Source organism: Oreochromis aureus, linkage group 17 (assembly GCF_013358895.1).
Source record: "Oreochromis aureus strain Israel breed Guangdong linkage group 17, ZZ_aureus, whole genome shotgun sequence".
In the NCBI taxonomy this organism is placed as follows: domain Eukaryota; kingdom Metazoa; phylum Chordata; class Actinopteri; order Cichliformes; family Cichlidae; genus Oreochromis; species Oreochromis aureus.
In genome coordinates, this window is record NC_052958.1 from 13,994,564 (window position 1) to 14,022,223 (window position 27,660).

Sequence of the window (27,660 nt, forward strand, 5' to 3'; positions counted from 1 at the left end):
GTAGATTTAAACTACAGTAACAGACTCTGGGGGCTAATCTGGGAATGAAAACCTCATAATATGAAAGAAAGGCAGTCCTAAGCTGTTGAGCAGTTGAAATTATATACAAAGCAAGGCTGAGAAAAAGATTTTGTTTACGCCACAGAAGCATCTGCTCTCCATGCGCAGTGATAAACAGGCCTCTATTCTAACTTGGGAATATATTTAAAAGTAAAGTTTCAACTTTTGATATGATGTCAATTAAATATTGAGTTCCAATCGTTAGCAATCTTTTAAGGGACAGAGCTGAAGCAGCAGCAGGGTCCATAAACATTTTAAGGTGATGTTTATGAGGTGATAAAGACAGGATGAAAATGAAGTACACAAATTAAAAGTAAGTTTAGGAACTAATTATTACTGGGGAGTGGAAAATTAAAATAGAAACTCAGACCTACTCTGTATATGACTCTGATACTCACATCTAATCTCGGTCATCAATTTTAAAAATCAGCTAAGCTGCCTTAAATAAATGAAGACCAACAAAAGCCACCATATTTTTAACAATGCATGTATCCCAAACACTGCTGCTCTCACTCTCACCCACTGTCTCCACACTTATTTACTGCCATAAAACTGTGTTCATGTTGAATAGGCAATATGTTTGGCTTTCAGCTGGCTCATTTCTGCTACTGAAGTCGTGATCTTCACAGCAGTGGGATTTTCATATGGATCATGGCTTGTACTTGAACGTACCATATGTTCCACTGTCAAATTATTCTAAGACCATTCTAAGATTTTCTACAGTGACAGACTGTACATTTTCTGTACGATAACACCCTGACAACTGAATCATTTCAATCAAAATCAAGTCAATTATAAAGTGGCTGATTCTCATCAGAAAAAAACATCATTTAAGAATACAACCTACATTTACTGGCTACTTTGTAACCCAAATATCCAATCAGCCAATCACATGGCACCAACTCAGTGTATTTAGGCATGCAGACATGGTTAAGACATCAAGTTCAAACAGAGCATCAGAATGGGGAAGAAAAATGATTTAAGTGACTTTAAACACAGCATGGTTGTTGACACCAGACAGACTGGTTTGAGTACTTCACAAACTGCTCATCTGCTGGGATTTTACCACACAAACATCTCAAGGACTTAAAGAGAATGGCTTAAAAAAGAGAAAATATCCAGTCAGTGACAGCACTCTTGGTAATGCTTTGCTAACACAGGAGGGCAGAAGAGAACATTCAGACTGCTTCAAACTGATAGAAAGAAAGCACTAGCTCAAATAACCACTGTGTACAACCAATGAATGCAGAGGAGCATATTTGAACACAAGGTGCCACTCCTGTCAGCTAAGCCTTGAACTGAGCCTTCAATTCACATGGGCTCACCAAATGTTCTGTGCAACACAACATTGAAAAACCGCTGCCTGCTCTGATGGGTCTCATTTTCAGCTAGGGCACAATTTGGTGTAAAGAACAGGAAAGCATGGCTTTTATCAAAAGTTCATGCTGCTGCTGGTGGTGTAACAGTGTGGGGGATATTTTCTTGGCACATTTTGGGCCCAAACTGAACGTTTTTTACCTTAGTATTGTTGCTGACTGTGTAAATCCCTTTGTGACCACAGTGTGCCGGCTTGCCATCTCTCAAAGCTCAAATCATCTCAAAATGGTTTCTTGAACATGATAATGAGTACACAGTACTCGCACAGTCACCAGATCCCAGGGGTGGAATAGGATATTCGCATCATGGATGTGTAGCATCATGTCAATTCAGACCAAAATCTCTGAGGAACGTTTCCAGTACTTCAATATGTGCCATGAAGAATGAAGCCAATTCTGAAGGCAAACGTGGGTCCAACCTGGTACGAGCAAGGTGCATCTAATAACGTGTCTAGAGTCTTAGATATTCAAGTAGGTATTATATTTATAACCTGAATAAAAGGACACCTACGTTTATAAATGCAAATTACAGGACTGTTTTAGTATTTTAGGTACCAGATAGATGTGCAGCTATCCTACCATTACGTGGACAAGCGTTGAGTCGTTGATTGATATCAAGAGAGGATGGTTTGCGTGTGACAGCGGTGGTCACAGACTCATACGGGTTGTCCTCGTCTTCTGGAAGGAAAACATCCAGCGACGGAGAAGTGACGATGTCTGCCGAACGCTTTGAATCCTGGGAGAGAGAAAAAAAAACGGAAAGAGAAATGGTAGGGTAGTTTGTTAAACATATCATAATAGCCACCAACAAGAAAAATCTGATAGCTGTTTTTCTTTACGCCACCATAATTTTACATGTTTTATTCAAACGATTCCACTGGAAGCTACCAGCCGCACTCCATTCATTATAAGACAAACACACCACTAATTACATCATTAATTATGTACTTCAGCCAAACTGGTATTATACCCTTCCAGAGACCCATACATGATGTGTCATGTTAATGAATGGTCTTTGAAAGGGGAAGTGAAGAAGCCGCTGATTGAGTCCAGCCAGGAATTCTTATTTTGTGACTTTTTAAAAGCAAGAGAGGGCAGAATTTTTTTTTTAAAGACAAAAAGAGGTCTGTTAGGGGGCTAAAGTTCTTTTTGTTTGCCTTGGCCTGAGGTGCTTCATTACAAACAGCAAAAGAAAATAACCACATCAGCTCAGTAATGTGAGTTCAGCTCAAGGCTATCATTCAAGTCCAACTGTGTTCACACAATCGGATTATCATCAAAGGTTTAGGCCAGTCTTCTGTTAAAATAAAGGGGGGGAAAAGTTTGAAGTTTCCTCGTTTCTTTAAAATACGAAAGTCACTTTGGGCTTTTGTCCTCAGTGATTACTGTGATCGACAAGGCGTTCCTGGAGCTTTTCCTTAACACAAAAGAGGCAACTTTTCTCCCATATAATTGCTGTAACATTACTGCAGTTTTTACGTTAATGTTTGAAGGCTTAATGTGACGAATCTCATGAACGTGATGAAAATCCTTTAATAATAGGATAGGATAACCAAAGCCAAACCTTAACCTTGAAGTACAAACATACAAAGGGATACAAAAGCTTTATTTCAACTTATTAAATGTTGAGAGAGCAGGCTGCTGATCTTCTGATGATGCAATAGCTTCAGGGTATGATCACATGGCGTGAAAATACTTATACTTAAAAGAGGAAAGGAGTCACTAAGAAAAAGAGGACAGAGTTCATACATTAAAGGTAAAAAAAAAAAGTCAGAATGAACCTGGAAATTTTTAATTGTTAGTTTTTCTGTTTGAAATACAACTTAAATTAATAAGTAAATCAAAATCCAATTATCTGCAGAGTAAAAATAGCAGCGAAGTAAATGATTATCTTGATAGGCAAGGTTTTCAAGATGCACCTTGTACAACCCAGCTGAGGTTTCAAGCATGAGAAAAGAAATCAGCAAAACTTCATAACAAAGACAAGTTGTGTGAAAAAGAACGTTTCCACAGGGCTCAAACAGTCCCGTGGAAAAACAAGATACATCTTAACTGCTTTCACAGGAATTAAGAGCGCAAGTAGCAACCATAGTCAGCATGCCCATTTTCAGCAGTTTGTTGGTCTGGAGCATTCAGGTGTGTGTTAACATAATGCCACAATCTTCCCAGGAGTGGACATATCAGCAAAGTCACCCCAAGGTCAGACAATGCTCTGAGAAACTGCAAAAGTGTGTAAAGACAGCATTATGGGCAGCCCCCAGCAGCCTAGGCCTATTGGGTTTAGGGTCACCTGACCCAGCCCTGACTATAAGCTTTATCAAAAGGAAATGTTTTAAGCCTAATTTTAAAAATAGAGAGGGTTTCTTTCACCCAAATTCAAACTGGGAGCTGGTTCCACAGAAGAGAGGAGTAAAAGCTGAAGACAGCCCGGCTTACATTTGAAAAGTTGGATTTGAACAAACATACTTTTGGAGTAATGTCCGTAATGTTCGGCCATAATCCCCAGCACCGTATATAGTAAAAACAAATATGAGCATATTAGTACAAACAGCAAAAAAAACAACAACAAAAAACTATTTAGCAAAATAGCGGAGGTTGATAGAGGAGGATGTTTTATACCCACAGGACCTCAGCAGCTTGCAGTCACTGAGATGACCATGAAGTCTGCTATATACCAAATTATTCTAGTGTTAAATGTGAGGCCATCTGTTTAAAAGCCAAAGCTTGGCCAAATTTGGGTCATGCAGCAGGACAGTGATCCCAAGCACAGCATGAATTGCAATGGCAAAGTTAAACTTACGACCTCAACTTCATTGATATGCTGTGACGGGAACTGTGCATAAATGAATGCCCACAAACCTCAATGAACTGAAACAATGCTGTAAAGAAGAGTGGACCAAAATACCTTCACAATGATATGAGAGATAAGTTCGAGTTGCTACTGCTAAAGGTGGCTCAAGGCTCAAGTGGCTAAAGGGTACTTGCAAACATTAAACTTTTGTCATTGTAACATTTTTAACTTATTTAAGGGACAACTAGTTTAGGTCTGAGGAATAGGGGAGTTCTTATTTCCATTCACAAATTTAACTTCTATCCTAATCAAATACATGAACTTGTTAGCCTCTACTTTCTCTCTTTAGGTTTCTCTTTAGTCCGTTAACAGACCCAGGTTGGATTTTCTTTTCCCATTTCCCCAAAATAAAAGGTTAGAAATCCAAACTTGCACAATAAACTTAAAAGGTTCTTCTTGATTATTTCTTATCTGCCCATTAATAGAAATTACAGTATACTCTTCATTCAATTCTCTCATTAAGTGCTGTTGGACACATTTGTGAGCCTTATTGTAATTCACTCTGACTAAAAAGACTGCAGAATGCCTAAAATGTCATTTGCATATTAAATGAAATAGATCATTGATTTTAAGCAAAATGGGGCTTGCAGCATTTTGAAAATCAGCTCTCATTTGAATAATTTAGAGTCATAAATAAGGAGATGTTTCTGTGGGACCTTTATATAACAGCCTTGCTCTCTGGGTATTTCAGGAAAATTTCAGATTGCACTTTGTTGCGGCGCTGGTGAAAAGGTTGAGCCCCAAAGGGCGCAGACAGAGAGCTGAAGCCCAAAAGGTCCATTATCTGTGAGGCAGATGTGTACCGAGAAAGAATGAAAAACAAGAGAGAGTGATGTGAAGCAGGGGAAAAGGTTACAGGGGCGAGCGTCATTTCAGCCAAAAAAGACAAAACATTTCTTTCCAGCGACTCAGCCTCTGGATGTCTGTCCTTTCCCTTAGACTCCATCATCATTTCTGAAGTGTCACTTGGCAACCTTCCCCAAGTTGTACTCTTCCTAATGGGATCAGTGGTGAACTCTTCACTGTGTGTGTGGCTGCCCCTGTTCTCACCATTGCTTCATACATATTTCTAAACCCAGTGAGTTCATCTTTCCGTTCCTCTTCTCCTAATCTCTTTTCTAATTCAACAGCCATTACTCTTCTTGTCAGCATCTGCTACTACATTACCCACACTGCACCAGGCCATCAATCACACACTGAGCACACTCAAAACTGATTAATCATTCTAGCTTACAGAGCAATCAGTCCTTTGATGATTTCTCTCGCTCACACCTTCTGCACTCAGTCTAGGATTTATTTCACACCCCACTTCATTAAAAGGCTCACAAACTCAAAGCCCCTCTTTTTTTTCTCCCCCTTTTCCATCTCCATCAGCACTCGATTAGGCCGCCATTACCACTAATAGAGACCCAGTCAGACTTATGCGCCTTCAGTCCACAGGTGGCCCCGTCTTGGCTGACAGATTTGACGTGACAGCCTGGTTAGCTAGAGATTTCACTTACAGAGCTGAAGGAAAGGCTGAGAGCACGCCAGTAGAGCCATAAAGAGCCATTTCTGAGACATAAAGATTATTTTGACCATTAAAGGTGCAACAAATCATGTTCACATTGATTTTAAGACCATACCATACCATAACCACATATGGGTTTACACACACCTCTATACCCCAAACCTTTATCAGCTTCACAGTAGAGCTGACACTTTAATTTTTTTTCTGATACGTCTCAAAGATTATTGGATCAATGTCAGATTGGTACAGCTATAGAAGTATAATGGTGTTTTTGGTTTTTGTGATAGATTTACACTAGAAATAAAAGCTTGTTTCACATAAAAATTATAACAGTAATTGAAAATAATTGCATTCAGAACAGGGCTGAATACAATTTAAAAACGTTTATGGAAGATTCCACTTTTTATCTATTGTAAAACTCATTTTTGTCACTACACAGTCGTGAGTAAAAATCAGGAAGCAAAACTTGTCATTATTACTGCAATAGCTTCTAAAAGCACAACCTGACTACTGCCTTTCTGCATGTACACATTGATTTACAACCTGGGGCCTCATTTATAAAGCAGTGTGTCACCGCATGTATGTTTACAGCAATCAGGCTGATTACTTCACAGCAACAATCAGTGGTATCCCTCATCATACCACTGATTGTTGAAATGAAAATGGAAGTTTGGTAGATGAATGCAATTTATTTATTTATTTGAGATTGGTTATGGTAAATCTCACCTTCCCTGTGATTGGTGCCCATCACGAGCATATGCATTGTAATGACTGTATGAGAGCTGTCACTGGATTTATTTCCAGACTTGGCTAATTCACACAACCCATTTATTCATGATCCAAATGAGAATATGGCTGAAATGATTCATTTTTTTTTACTCATTGTTTGTTTTCAAATCACAACTGAGATTCCCATTAAAGCTGTCACTTTCTGTTATAAAGCTGATGGCTCCACTGCTTTAACTTGGAAAGATTTGCCATGTTTTCTGAAGAGCTGCCTACTCTCCCAGATTTGTGCCACAAATCAGTGTAGTGTTTCTCCTGACAAACCTGACTTTCAGCATCGCCGTCACACTTTTACTGCCTCAGTATTGATCTTCTGGGGCCCAGTAAAACCTCACTTTTTAATTTTTTTTTTTTTTAAGAGGCTCTACCTTTTGCGGTAGATTAGTTTAGATTGATGGTAAATGAAAAAAAGAGTTGACTTTTTCTTAAAAGAAGCAGCAAAATAGGGGACAAGAACATGCAATAATACAAACAAAAACCATCAGAATTGAGGTATAATAGCATTGAAGTGACTATTCAGTCTGTCAAGGAGGCAGCTGCTGAAAAGTAGATGGCATAATTTAATGTTTAAATAAACAAACTGACTTTTTTGCATTACAAAATAAGTAAATAAATAAATGGGATTTGAATAATGGGGAGCCTGCGCCCATCTAGCACTGTGTGTAGCAACAACCCTGGCTTTACATGTAAGTAAAGCCAGGGTTTACAGCAGATGGCCCCGCCCCTCCCTGAGCCTGGTTCTGCTGGAGGTTTCTTCCTATTAAAAGGGAGTTTTTCCTTCCCACTGTCGCCAAAGTGCTTGCTCATAGGGGATCATATGATTGTTGGGTTTTTCTCTGTATGTATTATTGTAGGGTCCACCTTACAATGTAAAGCGCCTTGAGGCGACTGTTGTTGTAATATCGCGCTGTATAAATAAAATTGAATTGAATTGAAGTATATTTACAATCACAGAAGGCAGAAGTTAAACATATGCTTCTGTTGAAGCATATAGAGAATTATAGATAAAGATCATTTTTTACTGTTATGTGAATATGAGGTATATGTCAACTTTTTTACGTAAAGTTGTTTTTGGTTGTTGTTTTTCTATAATGATTGTTTTCTTATTCATTTATTTGTATTGTATTGGCCTCACTGTCATATTATTTACCCTGTTTGTCCAAGTCTTATTCTGCTCTTACTTGTTTTTGTTTTAACTGTGTTTAATTTTCTTTTTGATTCTTGATTTTCAATCAGTGGCATTTCAATTTATTCTGCAAAGCATTTTGGATTTATGTTTTGAAAATTGCCGTACACTTGAAGCATTATTATTACTATTAGTAAGAATGTAATCATACCAAAGGGGTTTTTCGGTGGGTCAGATTTGCCAGGAAATGCATGAGATTGCTCCGAAGCGTGAAGCTGGGAGGGGGCGGTACTTCAGAGCAAACGAAGATAAAGCTTTCCGAGTTAAGGCGGCTACTGGAAGTGAACAGAGGTCCAAAACGAAACAGAGACAAGTGGAACCATTGTCTTTGTAAAAGGAAGTGTCAGAGTTCATAGGAAATTCAGTTGTGATCTGAAAATAAATGACTCGCATGATAAATTTTGGTGGGAAAAGCTATGAATAATCTCAGCCACTGTCTCCTTTGTTCACAGGAACAACGAGGATGTCATTCTGAATTTCAGAGCTTTTGAAACGCTATGAGCAGAGTCACACTGATTAATAGATGCACTGAAGAAAAGCATATGACAAAATCTCCAGAAAGAAATAATGAAAGCTTTGCCCCACTAGCATCTGAAGGGAGGAAAAAACAAAATGAAAAGCAGTGATGGTGAAGACTGAAAGAATGGCAATAGTTAGAACTGTAACTACATTTATTCCTTAAATGAATACAGGTATAAATAATCAATAATTGTATTGAAAAAGACCTATTTTTGTGCTGTAACTTGTGCTATACCCTTTGATACCAGGTATAGCTTCATTTACCTCTCGTCTCTCTCTTTCACGTCTACATCACCTTTTATTATTCCTGTTAAATCTCCAGCGTCCACCCTGGCTGCTTTGGCAGAAACAAAGCAAAAGAAAGGAGGTCAAATCTGACAGGTGTAATAAAAACCACAGCTTTGGATAAGACTAGAACCAGACAGCGAAAAGAGAAGGGAGAGGAAAACACAGGTAGATCAAAAGGACGCCAGGATCCTACTCAACACTTACTTTGGAGTTTGTGTCAGCGAATCCCGAGGAGATGAGCACGAGACAGAGAGACAGAGCGGGAAGAGGAAAATTACTTTGTGCTCAGGAACGGAAGCAGAGGAAGTGGGAGTGCGGTAAGTTGGGAGAAAGGATTTCCTCATGCACACAAACAGAGGAAAAATGCACAGAAATGGGAGGCAACTCAGACAACGTGCTTGTTTTTTTTCTACACAGAAGTAAGCCAAAGGGAGACAAGAAAGCAAGCGATCCGGCTTCAATGAGGAGAGCAACAAACTTAAAGTTTGAGCAAATCTCTACAGCACATGTCCCACCTATCTCAAACAGGACAGTCGGTGCCGAGAAATCTTTCGACAGAAGCCTAGGAGCACCTGAATGTGGAGATGAAATGAATCCGGCAGGGTGACAACAGGTTTAGCTACCTGATATTCTGATGGTATCCTCCCGCTTGGCCCTGGAGGTGATGGGGGGGTCAAAAAGCTTTAAAATGTGGTCAAAAAGGCTTCACGCAGAGAAGTGTGTGCTGTGCCTCCGACAAACGGACACACTCGGTCTTCATTCATATCCCTCCCTCTCTCTCTCTCGCTCTCTATCTTAAAGGGAAGAGATAGGACAGAGAAACTTGTGTCTGAGCTGAACAGGAAGAGAGCAGACAAACAGAGGCCTCCTCTGGCCACTAATTAGCAGGTCGTATGCAGCTCCCATCCAACTGCAGAGGCCAGATTAAACGTCTGACAGTGTGTGTTTTGGGTGTGTGTGTGTCTATGTGCCTCCACATGTGGCCAGGAGATTGTTTCTGATTATATCTGTGTAATAATGCAGTGCGGCATTTGTACGTGTCTGTCTGCTGCAGATACACTTTGCTGTTTTTTTTTATGCGTGTGTGATCATGTCCGAGCTTTCATGCATATTTTGTGTGTTTTTCTCTGATTGAGTTTACTCTCGTTATGTATAGCATTTGTGTGTGTGCGTGCCTGTTTGCATGTGCGCAGGCCTGATAACCCAACCAGGAAATGTGCTGTTGCTTCTGTTACATCCGAGGAACTTAAATCCCGAATCTCTGTTTTTCAGTTAAACCCAGCGCTGTACCACCCAACAGCCAATCCACCACCCCACACACTGTACACAGAGTTCACAGGCCATCAGATATGAATAGACGCTATAATTTGCTGGCATTTCCTCATGGAGACTATTTGATTAGAAAGAAAGAGGAGGGGTGAACACAAGAGAGGACAAAGGACGCTCTGAGGGCCTCGATGAGAGGGGCGCGGTCAGTAGAGGACACCAATAAAGAAAAGAGGCAGAACGTGAAGAAAGATTAAGGCAGTTAAAAACTGAATGGGCTCGTTCTTCTTTCTTGATAATCAAACATTGACCAAAATCACATTCTGCAGGTTGCCAGATGCTGTGAGAAAGCTGTATTTTTATTTTTTTATCATTGCAAAGGCACAATTGTATCCATTCTGTCAAAACTTCATCTCCATCTATGTTTTCTGTTGTGGGTTATAATTTGGGAGATTTGTTTCCCATACAATTCTACAAGAAAGCAATTAAGTGCATCTCTAAAATTTCTATTACTGTTTGATGTCGGATTATCACAAAAATAGGTAAGGTATAGGGAGTATTTGATTGAGAATTAAAGGACAGAGTGAAGTAAACCTGAAACTGGAAAATAGAAGAAAAGGAAAGAGGTACAAGTTGGTCCGATCAGCGAGCAAGGACTGCCTTGCAGAATTGGATTTCCCTCCATGGCTGGCTAATCCCCCCAAAATCAGCTAGCTGAGCCACCCATGGGACACCGACACTCACTCCACAGAAAATTACACCCTTCACATTCCCCATGATGGCTACTGTATTGAGCAAAGCTCTAACTGCGGCTTCCCTCGGCTCCACGCTTAATCCCACAGACACGGCAACCAGCTGGAGCAAGAGACTGCAGACAGAGAGCCACTGCTGTGTGACCAAACTTTTACTGCATTTAACTGCAGGTCCCTCAACTTTGGAGGAAGTTCTGAAGCAACAAAAGGCTGCTAAGGTGAGTGTGCGTTGCGTAACGGTGGGAGAAAAAAAGTTTGCAGGAGGAAGCACATTTAGTTTGGAGCTGAAATCAACTTCCCAGTTATTATTTTATTTCCCATGGCTGCATTTACACAACCTTACTGATATACCAGAAGCAAATACTGAAAGCTGATATTCCATTGTTTTTATGGGCTGTTTTCAAAGCTGTTTAAATATGAATAGCTTAAAAAAAAAAAAAAAACGGACCATCTTTAACCTCCTAAGACCTGAACTCTTTTAAGGCATGCATGTTCAATTTGTCTTTGTTATTTGGGCTGTTTGAGACCTGATGAATGTAAAAACAAAGAATCACGTGATTTTTTTTTTTCACCTGATTTATGTTACTAAGAAAAATGAGATCCAAATTTTTACATTTCGATAGAACAGTGGCAGTATAATGTCCTCGTAAGTGGAAATCAGGCCCTTGTAGAGCAAAATTTAGTATTTTGGCCTAGACAACCCAAAATGTGATGTCCACATATGTGTACGCCAGGTCCTAGGAGGTTAATGTAGTGGTTGATTTCAAAGTCTGATCTTGTGTTTGTTAATGATGCATGAACAATCACTGGCCAATATTACATTTAAAACTGCTGAAAAAAAAAGAATGAAAGGCAATGTATATGTCAGCCCCAAGTGAAGCAGCCATGCAGACTATGCCTGGTTTTTGCAGGGACTCATGGGAATGTTAATGCTGAAGTTGTCACGCTAGCAGTATTGTTATCATTCTTGCAGTGTTTGTTTTTTGATTGTTATGTTTGTGTGTAATATGTTTTTATGGCTGATAAGAAAACTGTTTTCTTCAAGCATAGGCCACCATGTCTGAGGTTACCGCAGTGGTTGGAGACCACTAACCAGCCTTATGAAGAGCCACCGGGGGGGATAGTTACGAAAAAACATCCCTCCCAATAAAAGGGCCATTGGACTGGAACTCTGTGAACACTTTTCCTGATGAGTTTATGAGCTCAGTCACTCATTTCAAGTCATACTGAATAAAACATAAAGTCTATTTTGTAAATTTCCCAAAAGGAGGATAATCCAAGGATACGTTCATTGTCTAATGAAGTGGGACTGACAAATTGTTAGTTAATACGTGTGTGGTTTCACAGTCAGTTCACAGTCACTTCCACCATACAAAACAGGATTTCATTCACCAGTGGGTGACATCACAGTATCTATGTCCATCTTTTATATTGCCTATCAGCTTGATGTTTGCTTTATTACACTTAATTTATTTGCACAAGAATGATTTTCAGTACAGACCTAAAACGATGTGAGGGGCACAAAGTAGTGGAGCCAGTGGCTCCTTGGCACTGGCTCCACTACTTGGCAGTTATACTGGTGAGGATATAGCTGTCAAACACTAAATCTTTGTATTCAGACTGAATTAGCAAACACTATATCCATTTAAAATCAGCATGCTGGGTTTGGTATGATGGTACACTAAGCAACTGCAACCTCATATAAATATATTTATATAAAACTCCAGCAATTCCTTTAACAGAGAGCGCTTCTTTTCCGGAAACTGATAATCTCCCGAGATTAGACCAAGATAAACATGACGAAGCATCATCTGCAACTGCCTCAGCATCTCTCGACAAAGTTCATTCCCCTTTTTTTAGCCGAGTGTAAATCGCTCAAAATGACAAATACCTATTATCATAGGGTTTTTTTCTCCATAACTGTGCTGCCAGAGGCAAAATAACAGAGACAGACGCTTCCTGCCAACATCATTAGCCCTTGCGTCATGTGGGGCCACAACAGTGTTTCATATGAAAATAATTTCCATCAATATGTTACACAAATACATGGATACAAATGATGTTTGCTTAAATATGAACTCGGTGCGATCAGTCATCTTGTTTGCCTGTAAAGCCGTCTAACCACATCTTTAATTCCTTTGTAAACAAGAACACAGAAAGCAAATTTACCCTTATCTCGCTCTGTCACCTGTGTGTAGGATTGTGGCTTAATCTCTTTAACGCAAGCTCATTTGAACTGGAACACAACATAATTTGCACACATTTAACTGTCTCTGCATAAGCGTACTGTGTTTTCAATGCCTTGCTCAAGGGCATCAACACTACAGGCAGGGTTGCTGTGCTGCACTGTATTATAAAACCAACACTGCAGTATACATTTTTTTTCCTGCTGGTGGCTTTTCTTTGAGCTTCTATTCCCCTCTCGGCAGCTTTCTCTACCTTTTCCTGTTTACCTCAAGAATAGTGAGATATGTGATACTCCGACGGGATGTAAAACTACACACAAACAAGCGCACGCATCCACAGCACATCTTCATGGAGTCAAGGGCATTATAGGTTTCTGCCAGTCTATTTCAGGTGAAATATGACAGCACCTATATGTGTCTTGTGAGTTATTTTGACAGCCTATAGCTGCAGTCTAGAGGGGCATAACGCCATTAACAGGCACCAAGTGTAAGCACAGAGCTGCGTCACGTCCCATAGAGACGGGAGCGAGAGTGCGAAATGAAAGCAAAATCAAATCAAATTAAAAGAGAACATAATAATAATCAATTAGTCTAATTCAATGTTTTGAATGATAGACTTTCTGTTTTCAGCCAATTAAATGAATGATAATTAACTGGAAGAACAGGATTAAAATCCACAGAACAAACAGTATCATCCGCTATTCACTCCGAGCAAAATTAAAAACACTTTTGTTCAAATCTTTGTCTCAATTCATACAATCCTCACACACACGCGCACACATTTGCAGGCACTGCAGAGGTTTGCAAACTATTAGACGTCTCTTTCTTGATCATTTAATCTGCTAATTAATTTCTTGATAAATTAATTTTGTCTATAGTAAATATCAAGAAAATGGCCACCACATTTTCCTGGAGCTGACTTTTAATTTAATTTTAAGTCCAAAATGAGATAATTTAATTTTCCCAATGGTTCTATTAGACATCAAACTTCAAATCTGAAAAGCTGGAAGCTGAAAAAAAAATCCTACTAAAATAATTAAACACATCATCCAAATAGCTGCTGACTATTTTCAGTTATGTATTTTTGTCTCATAACTGGCACGCTCATTTTCTTTCAGGAAATTGATGTTTCCTTTCCCGAGCAGTTACGACTACAAGGTTTATGTGAGACTGGATGATAATTATACTACTAGCATATACAGAATGGCTACATATTTACAGTTTGATTTATTACAATGGTATAAATGCAAGATTAATTCCATTTTTTCCATTCAGTTCAATTTTATTTATATAGCACCATCTCCCAACAACAGTTGCTTTATACTGTAAGGTCAAGACCCTACAATAATACAAAGAAAGCAACAAAAAAAAAAAAAACCCCAGCAATCATATGGCCCCCTATGGCAAGCAATTCGGCGACAGTGGGAAGAAAAAACGCCCTTTTAACAAGAAGAAACCTCATGCAGAACCAGAATCAGGGAGGGTGGCCATCTGCTGCAACTGGTTACTGAACACTTAGCAAAGATTCTCCTGTTTTGACTTTGTAGTCACATCAACTCGTGCTGCCCGAAGTCCTTATTAAAAGACCCGACTGATAAAAAACTGAATGTTAGCTCAAGTGCCTTACCAACTTTATGCTTTATGCTATGTGAGACTGAGCACTCTGCCTTTTAATTTGATAAGTTGCAGTGCAGGAGGACTGTGTTGTCTCCATTCCTGTTCACTCTGTACACCTCAGACTTTCAGTACAATTTCAGGTAATGCCACCAAGAAAAAAAACTATGTGCTCTGAATTTCTGTAGTATTAGTGATGAGCAAGAGGAGGAGCATAATGGTGTGGGTGGAGTCATCTTTGTCTGAATGTGAATAAGACCAGAGAGATGCAATTTACTTAAGTAGGCCTCCAAAATGACCAAGTACCTTGGTTTCCTCATCAGGCGCACATTCTTTGAGTCATCCGCCCTGTTGGATGGAATATGACCAATGGTTATGAGAGGAAAAATGTTTCTCCCCCAAATGGTTGGCAGTGGGCGAGAAATTTGGGGTTGAGTTACTGCCTTGCCAATCACTTCTGCTATAACACCACTAACAGTGGACTGTGGAATATTTAATAATAGAAATTTTGTGACTGGACTTGTTGCACAGGTGGCATCCTATCACGGAACCATGAAGGAAGTAAATGAGCTCCTGAGAGTGACCCATTCTTTCACAAATGCTTGGTTTTATACATCCACGGTGATGGAAGTGACTGGAAAAACCTGAATTAAATAATTTGGATTGATGAGTGAATACTTTTCACAGTATATTGACGGTAAAATCCTGTCAATCAGAAGGGAGCAAAACCCCAAATCATAACAGAATGCCACTACTTTTCAGTACCTTTAGTCTTATTTGTACTCATCAAATCTTATCACCAGTTTGTTTGCATGACATTATGAAACCGCCACTTTGCTTCCAGGAAAAACTTCAAAAGGCCAGCTGCTGTGTGCGATTTATTTATTTATTTAAATGAAGCATGTCTAATTCTGCACGTAAGATAAAGATACAGTTTCCATGGAGCAACTTCAACCTTGCTTATTTTAAATAATTAAATATTACAAAACATTAAACAATCTGAAAAAGGTATGATCTTAAACTTTAAACATAAGATGAAAACTCACCCACTCACCAAAATTCTACTCCCTCATTTAGATGCTTTTAAAGCTCTGCACATAATTTCTGCCCCCTCATAAACACTTGCCTTTGATGTTCCTTAGCACCCTCAAAGGCTCTCATGGCTGTCTGATCTGTGACAGCACAACACTAACATCTACAAACTGATATCTACATATGAATGCACACAGTCTGGAGTCAACCAGACCAGAAGCTTATCCTGCACTTAGTCTCACGAGTTCTGACCGATCATGTCTGAGCAGGCTTTTACTAAATGCTGTTTGTGTATCTAACATGCAAATCATGAAAACATCAGCTATCATACAACTTTTTAAAACATATCTGTAAAGGTGGACTGTACTGGAACCTGAGCCTGGATATCACTTATCTGTATATCTGATGGGTAAACAGAAAGCCTTGAAACCTTTGTTGAATTACAAGATTCTCTCATTTCTCACACAAACACACCTTACAACACACATCTTAAAACTACGTCAGCTGTGAGTAAAGCCCTGTTTCTTAAGAAAGAAAATTAGAGCTCGAGAAAGAGAAATGTAAGAAGCAAGTCTGACTAAGTGTGGAGAAAGAAGGTCAGACGGAGGAAGAGAAACAGGAAGGAAGTAAAGATGGTGAAATGAGAGGAAATAACCTGGTAGAAAGTCAAGAAACGCTGATGTGTGCAAGTGTGTGTGCAGCAGTCTGACGCACCTATGCTGTTGGTGACTGAGATTTGTTAATGGTGGACATCCCACGCCTGACATCTCAAGAAAGTCTGTGTTGCTTGGCAACACTCCAGACTTCTCTCTACAGTATCTCTTTTCTTTTCTGCATTTCTTCATTATCTGGCTCCCTTTTCTTTTGCTATCAAGGTTGTCGCAAATGAGTTCTGTAACTTCCTTTTAAAAAAGGTGACGCTGCAAAGGAAAGCCCCGCACACGCTTTGGCGTCAAACTGCGTTCACATGGAGATGGTCAGTGGAAACCTGCAGCTAGTGACGACAATTCTCAACAGGAGAAACTTCGTAATGAGGGAGTGAGTGCCGTCATGTGTGCACAAAAGCACGCATGTGACAGACAGCAAGGATATGCTAAATTCATTACCTCGGGCCACAAAGGTACAAGGTACAGACACACAAATATGTAGAGACGCACAAATATTAAAACATAGGCAAACGTTATTTCATGCTTGCTTAAGATGTGCAGTCTTGCACAAACATAGAAAAAGAAATAAAACGTACTCAAATCAAACGTACTTCAATCTATACACCTAAAAACCACCAACCAGGAGAAATTTGGGTGTAGTGATGGATGCAGACCTAAACTTAGAAAAACACATTAAGGCAATAACAAAGTCAGCTTACTATCACCTCAAGAATATTTCAAGGATAAAAGATCTGATGTCTCAACAGGACCTGGAAAAACTAGTCCATGCATTCATCTTTAGTAGGCTTGATTACTGTAACAGCATCTTTACAGGTCTATCTAAAAAAAATCAGTCAGACAACTACAGCTCATTCAGACCTCTGCTACTCAAGTCCTCACTAAGACCAAAAAAGTGGACCACATCAGTCCAGCTCTGAGGTCTTTACACTGGCTGCCTGTCCGTCAGAGGATAGACTTTAAAGTTCTGATGCTGGTCCATAAAGCACTGAATGGTTTAGGACCAAAATACATCAGTGACCTCCTGACCCAGTATGAACCTTCCAGATCCCTCAGGTCATCTGGATCTGGTTTTTTATCAGTTCCCAGAGTCAGAACCAGACACGGAGAAGCTGCATTCAGCTTTTATGCTCCTTATATCTGGAACAAACTCCCAGAAAGCCTCAGATCAGCTGAAACACTCAGTTTATTTAAATCCAGGTTGAAGACTCACCTGTTCTCAGCTGCATTTGAATAAAGCACCAAATCCGCACTGTTTTACTTTTAAGCTTAAATTTCAAAACTTACATTTTAACTACTGATTTTATCTACTGTTCCTTTTTCTTCCCATTTTAAATCATGCTTTTTAATTGTTTTTGTTTTTTAATGTCTCTGTAAAGTACTTTGAATCACCTTGTTGTTGAATTGTGCTATATAAATAAACTTGCCTTGCCTTGCCTCAGCTGCCATTTAATAAAGGTACATATTTAATGTTCTGTTTTTGTTTCAGGGTATGACTTCATGTCAGATGGCTATTTTGGAAGCTGTGAATTGTGCGCCTGTTGAAATACTTCAAGCAAGTTTTGACATTAGACATCCATCTCAGCAATGCTACAGGGCAGCTTTTGTTTATTCCACAACTCATGAACCTTCATCCAACACAATGGACTGGATGTGTTATGAGAAGTAGAGGTGGGTTTTTATGATCGATTTTCCGATTAAAATGGAATCTAGCTTGAATAACGTGATATCAATTCATTAAAATCCTGAATCGATTTTTAAATATAAATTTATTTTGCCCTCACAAAATTTCAACAACAACCAAACAACCAACATAGTAAATGAGAGCAGGTACGTGGATTCTGCACAAATTCGTAAACACAGAGCGCGGACCCGCCAACGCATCAGAATCAGTGAGATGTCGGCTTTCTCACCCGACGCCACGGAAACGGACACGCTGTCAGGGCTGAAAACTGACAGCTCACAGATTCTGATGCATCGGCGCGTCCGCGCTCTATGTTTACGTCTTTTTTTGTGCTAGATTCTGACGCTGCAGGTTTCATCACTCTCCAACCAAAACTGACTGAACCAAACTAAGCTTCACGTTTCGCTTCACATAAACATCGTCATGAATTCCCTCTTACTTTTGCTCTTTTGCTTCCACCACGAAAAAAATGACACTTATGCACTGCAATGCTCTCTCTCTCCCTCTCTCTCAGTGTACTTCAAGAAGAGTTTCACATCTAAAAAAATCTCTGTTTTCTGCATTATCCACTTGCTTATTACGCACCAGTCTACCATTGTGTACAGCGCTGTCAACGCCGTACACAATGGTAGACATGCTTATTTTTTTTCAGTTTAACTAACTTACGACAAGTAGACATGGTAGACATGCTTATTTTTTTTTCAATTTAACTAACTTACGACAAGAAAGCCTCATTTCTGCTGTTCAATATGTTCAAAATGTAAACTTTTTAAAATTATGCGAAATTGCAAAATGCTTAGCTATGTCTCTAATTAAACCTCTAACTTTGCTCTGCTTCACTTCAGCAGCATCAGGTAATGTTCATATGTTGATTCATGGTTTTCTTCAGTTTTTGTTCTACTGCAGAATATTGTGGGATTTGCTATAAAAAGCCAGGCCAGGAAAATCTCCTTCATGTTTTTCTGTGTTTTATCCTCAGTTACTTTGACACAAAGGCATCTGCTGTGATGCTTACACCTTTGATAAAGTCTTACAAGTGTCAGATTTCTTTTTATAGATATAAAAAAATATGGATATGTACTGTTAAACGATCAGAATATAATATTTCTGACTGTCTGAGGCAAAATTACCCGAATCGAATCGGGACCTTGTGAATCAGAATCGAATCGATTCTTGAAATCAGTGACGATACCCGGCCCTAATGAGAAGACCACTGACTTTTTGGGTGACGGTTGCACATCTGTCAAACAGCTGCCAGCTCATTAACACTCCCAACTAATCACTCGGTCAGGATTACGCTTCACGTTGTAATGCACGGTTGTACATGTTTAGCATTAAAAGTCACTGCCTCATAGAGGCAACAGGATACCCACCCCACAAACTGCAGACAAAATTGTTGGTGTGGTCACTGCCAGGTAACCATGGTAACCACGGTAAGGACAGATAACCATGTTAAGAAGGAAATGTCAGAGAAGCTTGCTACAAATGGGAAAAGTTTACCTTTATAACAGGTTTTTAATGTTAACCACATAGTTTTAGTGCCTATTCTAAACAAACTAGAATGAAACGGTAAAAGGTAAAGAGTTAATAACATTTTTTCAGACCGTTTTTTGGTCTTCGTCCTGGTTAGAAATTGAGACTAATGGGATAGAGGTACATTTCCAGGCACTGGAAAATTACACAAGTTCCCATTAGTGATGAGAAGGGGTTCCTGATTGTTAAGCTCGAACACAAGTTGTAAAAAAAATCCGTATTTCTCATGCCAAATTCTCTTTGACTCCTACAACTAGTATATGTCTACACACCAATACCTGAAGCCTCCACAGATTAAAACACTCCCCGGCACCTTACTGCGAAGGATCAGTGATTTTTGGAGTGGTGAGGTGTCTGATCAGAGTCCAGAGACAATATCCACCCCGGGCACATCCTTGCTCACCCTGATACCACCCGGTGGCAGAGGACAAAGAAGTATCCTCTGCTAAACCACCAACCCTCAGGTGTTTCACTCTCAGGCTTTACTAAGGCATAGCTATGAATTTAACAGTGTTGTTTTTCAGTAACATAATATTTTAAAACACTTCCATAAACCCTTATTTGCAGTATTTTACATTTGTAATGGCTAGCCATCCTATTTCACAGAAAATTATCAGCCAACACTGCTTTTCCCCTCGGCTGTACTGACCTTTCAGGTCATTGTTTTGGTTTTCCAGCCTTTTGGATGCAGCAGGCAGCTGTGTTCAACAAAAACTCTCCTGTGAGCTCTCTGCTCAGCACCAAACAGAGCTGCCAGGTCGGTTTGATAAAACCAGCCCCATGGCCAATCAAACTAACCTATAATAAACAATACAATACAACACCCAAAAGGCAGGCACCTGGTGTTGGAGAGTATTACAGAATAGTTTGTTTTCTATCTAAGCCTGCATGCTGATTTGGAGTTTGGCTTTTATGATTTTTAGGATATATTGGCAATTTTCATACACAACACAAACTCATGGACAACAAAAGTTCAACCTGCAGAAACGCTTCAAATGTGGGCCAATTTCTCAGAAAACTGCAGACCTTGCAACCATAGCAACCCTGGCACCAACAAAGTCAGTAACTAGCTGGTGAAAAAAGGAAGCATTTAGCAGCTACTGTAAAGAGCTGAAAGGAGCACTCTTGCCAGAAATTCAAAATGTAAATGTTGCCTTACACATTTCTCAGAGATAAAAATGTACATCTAGTTTGGCACACGACTGTAAACACTGTTTATATGTCAGTGTTGCTTTTCCAGTTTAGATAGATTCATGCATTTCTTTTCTGCAAAAAAACAAAAAACCACTCTGAATCAGGGGTGCCAAACATAAGGCCCAGGGACCAGAATCAGCCTGGCAAAGATTCCAATCTGGTCCTATGGATGGTTTTGGAGAATATGAAGGAAGACATAGCGCTTGGACTTGTAACTGTATTTTCACAGTTTTTTTTTCTACTGATCAAGACCTCCCCCACTGGCCATTAACACAATTTCATTTTAGATTTCAGTCAGTTTATACATTTACCTCTTGCAATTTAGCCCCAAAGAGTCATGCTTATAGATTTCTTTCATTTACTACAGCAGCATGTAGAAAAACTGAAACATGATGTTGAAATTGTGCTTCTTCGTCTTCCATTATTATATATATATTAATATTATATAGTAAGATATTTAATAGATTCAATATTTAGTTCAACATCTTTTCACTGACAAAAAGCTTTACCAGTGTAGCCCACATAAGACCAAAGTGGGCTATATGTGGCCCGCAATGTAAAATGAGTTTTATATCCCCACTTGAAAGTTTTTAAATGAGTTGTTTGATAGGGCTGTGGGAGGTTCCTGATCAGATTTCAATTAATCAAACACATTTATCTGATTAATATACTCATGTGCCTCAAACTAAACTATCAACACTCAATACACAGCACATGAGTCAACTTTTATTTACCAAATATCTGATTTACATGTTTATATGAACACTGCCTGTATATATTAGGAGGTCAGGGTTCTTAGTCTCCGCAGGATATTTTGTAATCAATTGAATTTGACAGCGTCATTTCTGGTGACATAAGTAAACCAAATAAATATGAATTTTCCAATGAAGAATTTGAATGATATTATTGGCATAAAAGTATATTGAGGGGGGTTTAAAGAAAACTTAAAATTATACCGCATTTCACTTTAACATGGTGCTTTAAGCAGTTTATTTTAAGGTTAGATTTTCTGTATGACTCATTACAAAAATCTAGCACTTTGACTGACAGCTTTAAGTGACAGCTGACAACCAGGAAACTCAACACTCAGACAAGTGACAGAGGTTAAAACGCTACTGCAGACATCTAACGGGGGAGAAAGATGACCAGGGGGGACTGGTGAGCACGCATGTTAGCAGATGTCACGTGGATTGATAAAAAAGACTGTAAACGATGGCGGCGACTGCAGCACAGCTATTTTTTAGACCCTATTAATCCTCTAAGGGGATGCAAACGCTTTTTTTGTGTGTGTTTATGTTAACTCTGTTTATCCACAATGGCAGTGGGAAAATCACTGCAGTGATAAGTTAATTATTCAGCAACGACTCAGTCCTTCTCTCCCTCTGACACTCTGTTCCTTCCACTTCTACTTCTTCAATAAAACCAGCGCAAGCACGCACGCACACACAAATCCTCCCACGCAAACTCGAGATGATGTCACACACAAAAAGCTGATGATACCAAATACGCTGTGTATACCCACATGCTCAAAGGTTTAAGCTATCATGCACAGCGCATTAGTACAAACGCACACGTACACACTCGCCCAGGTGCGAACATCTCCAGGCGGTGTGCCAGTCAGGCCGGCAGGCTGCCAGTATACCAGACAGAGGGTCTGTTGTGTTGTAAATGTCAGATGTCCCGCTGTTTGTGCCAGCATGCATCTCCCTGCTAAGCACTCATTTAAACACACTTAATACACAGCGTGTGGGGCTGAGGGAGCCGGAAGGAAGAAGTAAAGATGGAGCGGGAATACTGAGAAGTAGGGTGAGTTTGGATTAAGCCTGCTTGTTCAGTAAAACCCTAAAAATCAAGCTTCTGTCCTACACAGCCTTTCTTTGTTGTTGTAATATGCCCATTTTTCCCCACAGGGATCATTAGCCTTTCATGTCGTTTCACTGTATCAGATATTTCAGCTGAGAGTTATTCAGAGTTCATGAACTACTTGCAAAGGTAAAAGGCTTCAAAAAAAAATGGAGAGATAGGGAGGATTTTCAGAAATGGATGATAAGGAGATGAAGAAAGAGGCAGAAACTGAGCAGAGTATTTAGAACTGCCAGGAGAGCCGGTCTCTCTAGTGACGGCTCATTCACTGCGTTCCCAAGGTAACCAGTGAAAGTATTCACTCAGAACAATGGCAATATCACTAGCCTGTAATTTGTGTGTTTGTGTGTTGCTTTACTCTACATCATGTATGTTAAATAAGAATAGTGATGATCATATCATTCTTTGACTCTTTGCACACCGACAGTACATTATATTGCAAATTAGGAGTCAAAACATCATCATCATGCAGTTAGAGTTAGTTAAGTCACTGCATATACATGTGTGTGCGTGTACCTGCGACAGGCTGGAGAAGCCTAGGTTACGACAGCCATTGCATGGAGTCAGTGCTTCCCAGAAGCCAGTGGGGCCGCAGCTCTTTTCTGCCTCATCTTCTTCCATGGCCGGAGGGAGAGGTGGCGTCGGCCGCTGTGAGCACAAAAATCAGAGCACAAGTATCTGATTGTCATTATAACAAGTAACCAATGATAATCAGTCAAACATTAGAGACTGTATGTAGATTAATTGTCAACTGGACAAAGAAAAGATGCACGGTACCATACAAAAACCGTTTGTATACATCAGCATAGATTTAGGAGGACAGAGGGAAACAGCGGTAATTTTCAAAGCTGCTACGACCCATATATTTACAGTAACAGTGGCTCGTGTAACCCTGGCACAGACAGAAACAAATTGGAATAAACAAGCTTTTACATTAAGACTGAATTAAAAGAACAAATGACATGGCACAAGGAGACTTTGCTCCTGAAGGCTCTGCTGGTTGAGAGAGGGGCGGGAGTTGGAGGCTATGATGAAGCCTTTCCAGGTGCCACTCATTGGTCAGAAGCGGCTCACTGCTGATTTGCCTTCTGGAAAGAAAAAAGAAGCAAGTAGGACCACAGAGACTGGTCACCCACCTCTGCCATTGTCCTTAGCTCTACACACAGAGTTCTTCAATTCATCGTTTTGGCTTCAGAGCACAATGCTAACGTTGCTCTGTGACTGCTGTGGGTGCAAGTGGCAGTTTGCTAAAATGATTTAACTTATGGGCTAAATATGCAGCAGATTCATCAAAAACACTTTCATGGGATAAAAATCAAACAATCAAATACATCCTTATCTAGAATTTCTTTCCCTGACTTTCTTCCATTACTGGAGATTTTGATAATTACAGTAAAAGCCAGCTTATTTCCTCTCAAAGGCTCCGTCTTTATCAACCTCAGTATCTCTTTGTGAAGCTCTTCATGGGGATCACTGCAAAAACCTGCAACCCTCTTCATATAACTACTTGAAATACCTGCACAGCACTGCTTTGGGCTAGTATGTGTTAGTGAGAAAAGCCCATTAATAGCAGAACATCTGAGGCTCACACGCAGTGCCCTTTCCTGGGGGCTCTTTGGCTCTCAGGGGACAGGTGTGCGGATGGGCTCTGCAGTATGAAGCGTCAGAGGGCAGATAAAGCCCACCTGATATCTCTGTGAACCAAACAACGCAGCCAAGGGCGTAGACCACGGCAGATTACAAAGACAAAAACACATATCGGCCGTCTCTAAAACTGCATATAGCTTTTACCAGGAGTGATGAGGGTGCATAGACTGAGGGAGGTCTCATGTTGATCATGCGGTGATTATCTTTAGAACAGAGGTCTAAAAGAGACAAGCAAGAGGGCAAAAAGAACAACAACAAAAGAAAGGAAAAGGATTAAGAGCGGCAGGAATGCAGAGGGCATTCTAAAGAAGCAAAGAACTAAACAAAGAAAAAGCTTAAGATGAAAACTGTGCACCCAAATGAAGTTTCAGAAGGAAGGAGAGACAGATGGGAAGAGCCAAAGAATGGCAGCGAGAATGGAGACGGAGGCAGAAAATGAGGCAGAAAGCGAAAGGTCACCAATCGCTCCAGATTGCAGAGGGCCCTTTGCAACACTTGAATATTGATTGATCTAAAAAGGACTGCAGTATTCACATATACATACTGCACTGTATGCATAAACAATATATAACCTTTCATTACAGTATGAATGTGATGCCAGCCAGTGTTCAATAGAGAGGACACTGTTAATTATTCATACTGAAAGCTGCATAGCTAATCAATATTACATTAGTTGTCAATGGGAAAGCTTTAAATGGATGGATTACGACTTAGGGAAAATCACCTGCTTAACTACATGAAAATGTGTCTTTTATGTCTGTCTGAAAGCTTGTTAACACAAATGAGTGTAGTTCATTTGATGGAGGAAACACAAAATGATTTATACTTGGATTTAAACTGACTCCAGTCTAATGAGTTTAAGTTACATGAGTTTAAATTTTACAGATCAATATGAAACCCAATAAACCCTTAGACATTTCCCTGCACTACATGCACATGGCTCTGATAGTGCAGCCAACTGGTTAGTGAAAACTAACCATGCATAAAAAATATCTGCTGAAGAGAGTCTTTGCATGGATGAAAAACACAGTTTTTACACAGATTTTAAGTGGCTCGACAGATCCAGGCTCAAATATCTCTACAATGACTGAATGGGTTACGCTGCACTAGATTTTTTGGACCACTAACACTGAAAAGTGTGATATGTCCCTTGATGGGAAGACAGGAACTGCAGGTGTGGCCACAAAATGCCATTTCCACAAAAAAGGAAGGAATACATTTTTATATTATAATTATATTTAAAATGGGTTTCTTTAAAAAAAAAAAAAAAAAAAAACAAGCAATCAAACTAATCAATTCTGGAGTGAAGTTTTGATATCGTATGTCTCATGTTCAGAGTTTTTACTCAGGGCTGCAAGTATTGTACAGATTTCCAACTAGCATGGAGAAGTCTTAATTTACTGCCCATTATAGACAATCATGGTTAGCGATGAATAAACAAGGATAAACTCCTAAATCTAACTGACATCTACAGCAAGGTGACATTTTTGGTGCAGAGAACAATATCGTGGCAAAAATTACATTTCAAACCAGTATGAAAAATCTGATCAATATGCCCAATAATATGATTTATTACAATATATCCTTACTTGATTCTGTGCTTAGTGATAGAATGTTAGTATCAGGAGACAGTAAATTTTATAACCTGCTAGTCAGTGTCCCTCAACATATAGCTTAAAGCAAAGCTGTATCTCATTATAGTCCTGCAGAGTTGTTAGCATGGCTACAGATTGGCACCAAATATTTGAAATTAATGAACACATTTGATTTTTAGTCCAGACAGACTTGTACAGGGTATTTACAGGTTCCGGTCTCTTAGATGTGAGGATTTGATTCTCTGCTCTATGCATCATCTGCACGCAAAACACAGAAAGAGTCAAAGTAGGGAAAAGAAATAAGTGACCAGCAGGGGGCGACCTTTAGAAAGAAGTCAGAGTGCAAGTCCACAAGAATGTCCTCGCTTGACTTATGACCTCATTAAACACTTTTCTGTTGGGTTTATGGCCTCAGTCACTACCTTAGCTTTAACTCACTTAACATGATGTAAATTTTGGTCCAATTTAGAGTAAAACAGAGAACAAAGCATCCAAGCCTCATTTGCCACATCTGGTTTCAAAACACCAAGATGAAAATGGCCAGAATGCTCTACTTAAAGCTCCACGATGCAATGTATGACATCCACCTTTTATGTACAGTCTGTGCTTTTCCATCACTGTTATTTCGATACACAAGTTGTGGAATTCTGGTTGGAAAAAGTACACAATCTCAGCTTTGATTTGGAATATTTAGATAAGCATGTGGACTAAATTATTTAGTTGAATTATAATTGAATAATAAATTCTTGTTTAATAAATGTAAGCAAAGAATACAACCAGTGCCAGCAGAGCGAGCAGTGGCATCAGATTATAACAAACACATGCTGGTTTAACCACAAAGAATGCACATGCTAGTGCTCATTTGAACACATCTCACACACATTTCCACTCTGACTTAATTCACACAGTTATTGCGCATATTTGCATTGTTCATTTCTGTACTATAGAGACACTGAATCGCATACTAAATAGCCACGGCCACATGTTTAGACAGTAGCCTGCGGGCACATATAAACACACACAGACATACACAAGCTAGGAGTGTCAGTAATAGAATACAAATTGGTACTTATAGAGAGGGGCACAAGATGGATTCAGGTAATTACAGCCTGAGTAAGACGTGGTGTACGTGTTTAATGTGCATGCACGTGTGAGAGAGCCTCAGCATGAGGTCTGTGCACCTGCTGCACTGTCCATAAAAGCTACTTGAATTACACTGAAAGTGAACTTATTAAAGAAATGAAAAAAAATTGGACTATTGATCAGTGTCACAATATTTTTTGCTGGAGTGTCTGTGCATGTGTTACTGTAGGGGAGCAAGATGGAGAGAAATAGAAAGAAAAATAGAAACAGACAAGCAGTAATAAGTGAGAAGCACATTCAATCGCATTTCTTTGGACACCCCTGTGAGTGTGTACGCCTGAGTGTGCGCGCACGTGTGTCTGTGTGTGGTCTAAAGGTTCAGGTGTGATAGATGACCTGTGTTTCTGTCTTTCTGGCTGATGGAATTGAGCCTCAGAGCCTCTTCGTCACGCTGTGCTGGCTGTTAGAAATAAACTGCAGGTGTGATTCTCTGGTCAGCTAACACTGATAAAGGTCATCCACTTCCTCCTGAGCTGAACTTCAAGCCATTAATGTCTAATCAGTTTTCTTCTGCGTAAGAGTGTGTGTGTGTATGTGTGGTATTAGGAGAGTGTAGAGATACGGAGAGGGCGTGAACAATATTTCAGCATAAATAGGCACCAATTTAGAAGAAGGTCAAGAAAAATATCTGCAGGCTGTGAACGGTTCTTTGAGCACAAAGAATAATTACAATTGTAAATAAACCCTGGACCTATTTTGTTTCTGTAACAAGAAGTGACAACTCAACAGGACGAGCCAGCTCACCGGCATCAGTCTGATACTGCCCTCTGTAGTGAAAATAGTCAAAGTGCAGTCTTTTTTGTAAGTCAGAAGTACACAAAGTGCCCATTTTATTAGGTGCACCTTGTTTATACAAGGCAGATCCCCCTTTGACTTTAAAACTTCCTTTAAAACCTCCTTAAGTCTTCAT

At 39.6% G+C, this 27,660-nt stretch overlaps 1 protein-coding gene across 5 annotated transcripts in view; it reads right to left on the reverse strand.

Annotated features, from left to right (window-relative positions):
* Positions 1-27,660, reverse strand: part of anks1b (ankyrin repeat and sterile alpha motif domain containing 1B) — a 262,310-nt gene that overhangs the window by 123,719 nt on the left and 110,931 nt on the right. For all 5 annotated transcript variants that reach the window (XM_031758546.2, XM_039600939.1, XM_031758542.2 and 2 more), the window contains 2 exons: positions 22,882-23,013; positions 2,016-2,172 (listed from right to left, as the gene is read on the reverse strand). In XM_031758546.2, the coding sequence (XP_031614406.2) occupies positions 2,016-2,172; positions 22,882-23,013 (289 nt within the window). The remainder of the gene's footprint in view (positions 1-2,015; positions 2,173-22,881; positions 23,014-27,660) is intronic.